General features: G+C 40.4%; 1 protein-coding gene across 1 annotated transcript; it reads left to right on the forward strand.

Annotated features, from left to right (window-relative positions):
- The first annotated feature begins 290 nt into the window (after positions 1–290).
- Positions 291–743, forward strand: LOC121854075. The gene has a single exon (XM_042348465.1). It carries the CDS (start codon positions 291–293, stop codon positions 741–743), a length of 453 nt encoding a protein of 150 aa, XP_042204399.1.
- Positions 744–5249: the final 4506 nt, after the last annotated feature.

Below are 5249 nucleotides of genomic sequence, written 5' to 3' on the forward strand. Positions count from 1 at the left end.
ACAGTTGTCACCTACCTGAGGACTGTAGACCAAGAAGGAAGAATTAACCTTGATGTGTGGCAGAGCCCGACTAGCATCTTTAAAGCAACAAACCATACCACGGCTAGAACTTTATGCTGCCATACAGGAAGCACATGCTGACACAACAGTTCGACAAACTCAGTGTACCACTGGTAGACTCTGTGTTTTGGACGGATAGTATGATAGTGTTGAAGTATATTGGTAACGCTGGGAAACGCTTCCACACCTTTGTTGCAAACAGAATGTCGGTTATATGAGAGCTCACGGACATGAGGAAATGGAGACATGTCAGCTCAGAGCAGAGCCCGGCAGATGATGCAACACGAGGAGTAACCGCCTTTCAGATGCTGGAAGATTGTCCCGGGTCCATGGTTTTTAGGCTACCTCCCAAGCATTGGCCAAAGGCACCGCAAGTTGACATGGAGCTCGAGGGCGATCCTGAAGTGAAAGGGGACGTGACTTCACTGACCTCCATAGTAGACAGAACCAAAGAACCCTTGCAGTGCCTGTGGGAAAAGTACTCCTCTTGGCTCCAGCTTGAAAGAGGAGAAGCTTGGATTCGGAGGGTTATCAACATCGTTAAAGATAAAACACCAACAGCAAACATCATCGAGTTAAGTGTTTCAGAGTTACGCCAAGCAAAGACAGGAATGTGTAGAGTGATACAGAGAGAGCGGTACCAACAAGAAATGAAGCTCAATGCAAAAAGAAAAAAAGGTTGACACGCCAGAGTGAACTTTATCGCCTAGAACCATACATGTCTAAGGATGGCCTGATGAGGGTTGGAGGAAGGCTACACCGTGAATGGGCGGCGACACATGATGGGCCAATACTGCTTCCACGTGAACGTCCGATGACTACGCTAATTGTAAGAGAAATACATACAGTACATGCAGGACATTCTGAAAGGGAACACACGCCTTAATTGTTGCGTCAAAATTTCTGGACACCTACTGTAAGTGTCGTGTTCTGCTGAATAAGATCTCCAAGGCATGCACTGTCTGTAGTCGCAACAACTGGGTGCCCATGCATCAAAGTCAACGATCTTATTCTCATTACCGGAGAAACCCTTCCTCGTGGCATGTGGCCCCTTGGTCGGGTTGTCGAAGCGATTGCTAGTGCAGATGGTCTCGTCCTTCAGGTTCGTGTTCACACTGCTGTCCGCGAGTTTCTCCGACCTGTTACCAAGATCTGTTTCCTCGAGGGCACCGTTTAATGTTCGTTAACGAAATGTCTCGTATACCGCTGCCTAAGTCTGCGACCTCATACGCCGCGACCTCTGAACCCATCTGGTCGCTGATCTGGACGCTAACAAGTTAATTGTTGATAGATAAACAGGACGGCGCCTCTGGTTGGCAATGATGGTCAGCTCCTTTGGTATACCACTGGTAACTTCAAAATTACTTGGAAATACTAAAATTAAGAGAATATAAGCCACACATGGTGAAAGATCACCAGTGAATCATTTTGTATTATGGTGAAATGCTGTGAACTACATCCGTGCATAGTGTAAGACAATTCGGGTAATAACCATGCAGTGTGTACTAACTGACGTATATTGTATACATGTAATGGGATATGATATTGGTTAACGGTGTCTCTTTTGAGCTGACCCATATCAGCCAATAAACGTTGCGTGAGTCCCACGTTGCGGGTTTATCTCTTATAGATGTGACGCGTCATCCTAACCCTCGAGCCATTCTGGCGAGTTAAAAAACCACCGCTTTTTGTTTATATCACGACAACCTGACTTCCATTTATACACCTTGATCATATCGCCCTCACTCTCGTCTCTCGGTGTGCAGATTAGGATCTTTCAAGCTTCAATACTCTGTACAGAGTTCCTAATGCAGTTAAGATATTGTCATTCTCCTCTGAATTCTTTTCTCCGGGATTCTATATCCATTCTGTAGGTGACCAACCTTCTTCCCGCAGAGGTTATGCAGCAGACCTTATCCTCACTATCCTTGAACCCTTGCTTACTTTTGACATCATGGTTTGCACTTCATCACTTCACCGAGAACTTTCAGGCTCTTTGAAGCTGGTAGTGGATCTTTGTCAACCCTTTCTTGGGAAGCTTTTAAATCTTCGGGTAATTGTCTTCAGGAAGTTCAACTTCATCCAGATGGTCACCTGTCCGGCAGATCTTCAGCATGCAGACGAGACCCAGCATCAGTTTTGCCGGTGTGTCAGCAGATCGTGGGCAGCCAACCGATGCCTGGCAAAACGAGCAGCTTCTGGTCCCAGGTCCAATTAAACTTTTCAACAAATCCGTCTGACCGTGACCGAAGTGGAGTGGTCCTGGTCTTCGCCTTAACGGTTTACAGCATTTTGAACACCAGCTGACTTAAGCTGGTCTAAAATTTACCGCTCGTGGGGGCACACCAGTAGCGAAGAACTGGTTCCTACCAGCACCAGCAACAGTCATTAACTGTGCGGGATAGTATAAGCTTCTGGGCAATTGGTAAATAATCCATGGCCACACAGATATTACCTATTACCGTCTGCAGAGATTGCTGAAGGTTCCACCAATATCCGCAGTCTCATTGGTTACCTGCATGCGTTACAGCTCAGTAGAACGCGTGAAATCAACTGATCCCTTCTTGGCACCAGCGAACATCGCATAAACCGGCACCATTCTTCCCACATCGCCGCGCCTGTAGTAAAACCTTTGCCACCAGGCAACCAGGGTGCTCTTCTTCACTCACAGATACTCCACTGGTTAGATTGTTGTACATCTGCATCAGGATCTCTGACTTCATCTGATAAGAAGTGCATCATGTAAAACAACAAGCACAATATTTGAATTATATACTGTAGGAGGAGGGAAATATTACAATTACTTGACAAAACACCGGAGATATCAAAAGTGTATGATACAACAGAAAACATAACAAGTTCCATATACAATAGGAGGCATAGCAAATTAATTTTAGAATAAAATATATAACAAGTTAGTTATACACCAGGAGTTATGAAAAGATCATTATACAACCTGGTATATAAAAATATTTCACAACAGGATAATATATAACCAGTTTTTTGTACAATAGGATATATAACAAGATCATTTATACAACAAGACTTATGCGACTTGTATAATACAACAGGGAAGACCAGAGTTTTACGTGACAACTGAATGTTATATAAGAGGCATAAAGTGAAAAATGAAATAAAAGGTGAATTTTGCAATAGGAGGTAAACTAAGGAACAAATTAATTAAGTATGGACTTTTTAAGTTTATTATTAATATATAAGGTATTCTTGTTTCTTTGTTGTTTTATTTTATTTATTGCTTTGTTTTTAATTTTACCAGTAATTGTTGACTTACATCTTCTCCTTTATGTATATGGAACATGTGGTTAAATGCTCTAAGAAACTGTTATAGTACTACATTCTGGAGACATTTTCCCGTTAAGGAAAGAATAATTTAAACACCCATAATCAACGCCCAATTTATACCTCTTATTATCAAGGCAAAGTCAATAAATTCTCAGTTTACTAAGAATAGAATACACTGGAGTATATATCTTAAATACACAAATATATACAAACACAGACTTTGTCTGTATTTTTCTTCCGCAGCAACACCATGAGTCAATAACCGTTACGGTCGTTGACTCAATTACTAGTATAATAGAATTACAGTGCCAGTGAATTTTGCCTCGCAACATATACAAAATTCATTTACCCTGTACCGTTTGCTACACACCTGTATATTTTTTTTATATCGAATCTGCGCATGTGCCATTCGTTCACGTCTGTCTTTAAAAGGTACAGTGACGGAGTAGAGTCACAGTTGGCTGCAAACCCACGATGATGGCGTTAACACTGAGAACGCTGGTAATACTTCTGCTGGTGGCAGTTTTCTCCACCTCAGTTCAGGTTAGTGAGTGAAGTTTTTGGTAGTAAAACACCAGCAACACAACATTTCTCTGGTGTATATCAGGTCTACGATCCTAAGTATGGATCACATACACGATTTACTGTCCATAAATTCTACATAAGTTCATTATCCTCATCAAAATGTTATGGAGGTACTGTTCAATGTCTTCAGAATACTCTGTCTTATCTTGTCCATCACCATTGAAGATATCTAGGAATGTGATATTGGATATCTAACTGGTTGTTGATATTTTATCTAGGTGTTCACCTGTGTGTCTAATAATAAGCTAATATTTCACAGAAGTTGGTTAAATTTTCATGTAGTAATGGCTGTGATGGTAGATGTACTGAAGTAATCAAAGCGAGAATAGGGAAAACAAAAGCAGCATTTAATATTCTAATAGGTCCAATGAAAATAAATATTAACTTCAATTTGAGAAAGAGGCTCCAGAGGGACTTAATATGGCAAGGACAGAAGATTGGACACTTTCAGCAGACAGCAGAAAGAGGTTGGAAGCCTTCGAATGTGGTGTTATTAACAAATGATAAGAATACACTGAGCAGGAGAGTTAAACTATTTGTTGTGTTAATAATGGAGGCGGTGCTAAGATTCATCTGTAGAAGAGTCCTTTGACTAACACAAAGGAAATGTAAAGTTTACCTTTCCTTTCTTTGTCAATTGTATCTTCAGTACTTCAAGAACATTTAGTAACTCGTTGAACAATACCAAATTAGCCAAATTATATAAATCTTGCTCATCTTCTGTTAAGCTAACAGGGCTAATAGGTGGTTTCCACTGTCGATTTCTATCTATCTATCTACCTTAACTATTTATCTATCTATCTAGCTTATCTATTTATCTATCTATCTATTTATCCATCTATCCAGCTATCCATCTGTTGTCTGTGTGTCTGTCTGTCTGTCTGTCTGTAAAAGAACTGTCTTGAAGATAAAAATCGTACGGGAGTCAGGAGAGAGCCCCGATGGGTATGGGTAATTTTTATACATTTTACAAGCTATAGATATCAAACACACGTTTCTTTATTTCGTGAGGATTATATAATATGATCATGGGTTGTGGGATGTATATATGATTTCTTTTTTCATATAAATCTGAGCTGGAGGAACGTTACAGGATTTGATCACTATTCGTGGATAATCCAACCATTTGACAACGAATTAGTCTTTATGTAGAGTAAGGCGGCTTACTATGAAAGAGAGATAGAAAGCATTAATATTTTCAATACACTAATTTCATGTATAGGTTATAGCAATAATACCCGATTTGTCCATTGGCTACGTATTCTTCATTTACCTCTTACATCCACTCTTTTCTATATATT

The sequence above is a fragment of the Homarus americanus genome, unplaced genomic scaffold (assembly GCF_018991925.1).
Source record: "Homarus americanus isolate GMGI-L3 unplaced genomic scaffold, GMGI_Hamer_2.0 scaffold4697, whole genome shotgun sequence".
Lineage (NCBI taxonomy): Eukaryota > Metazoa > Arthropoda > Malacostraca > Decapoda > Nephropidae > Homarus > Homarus americanus.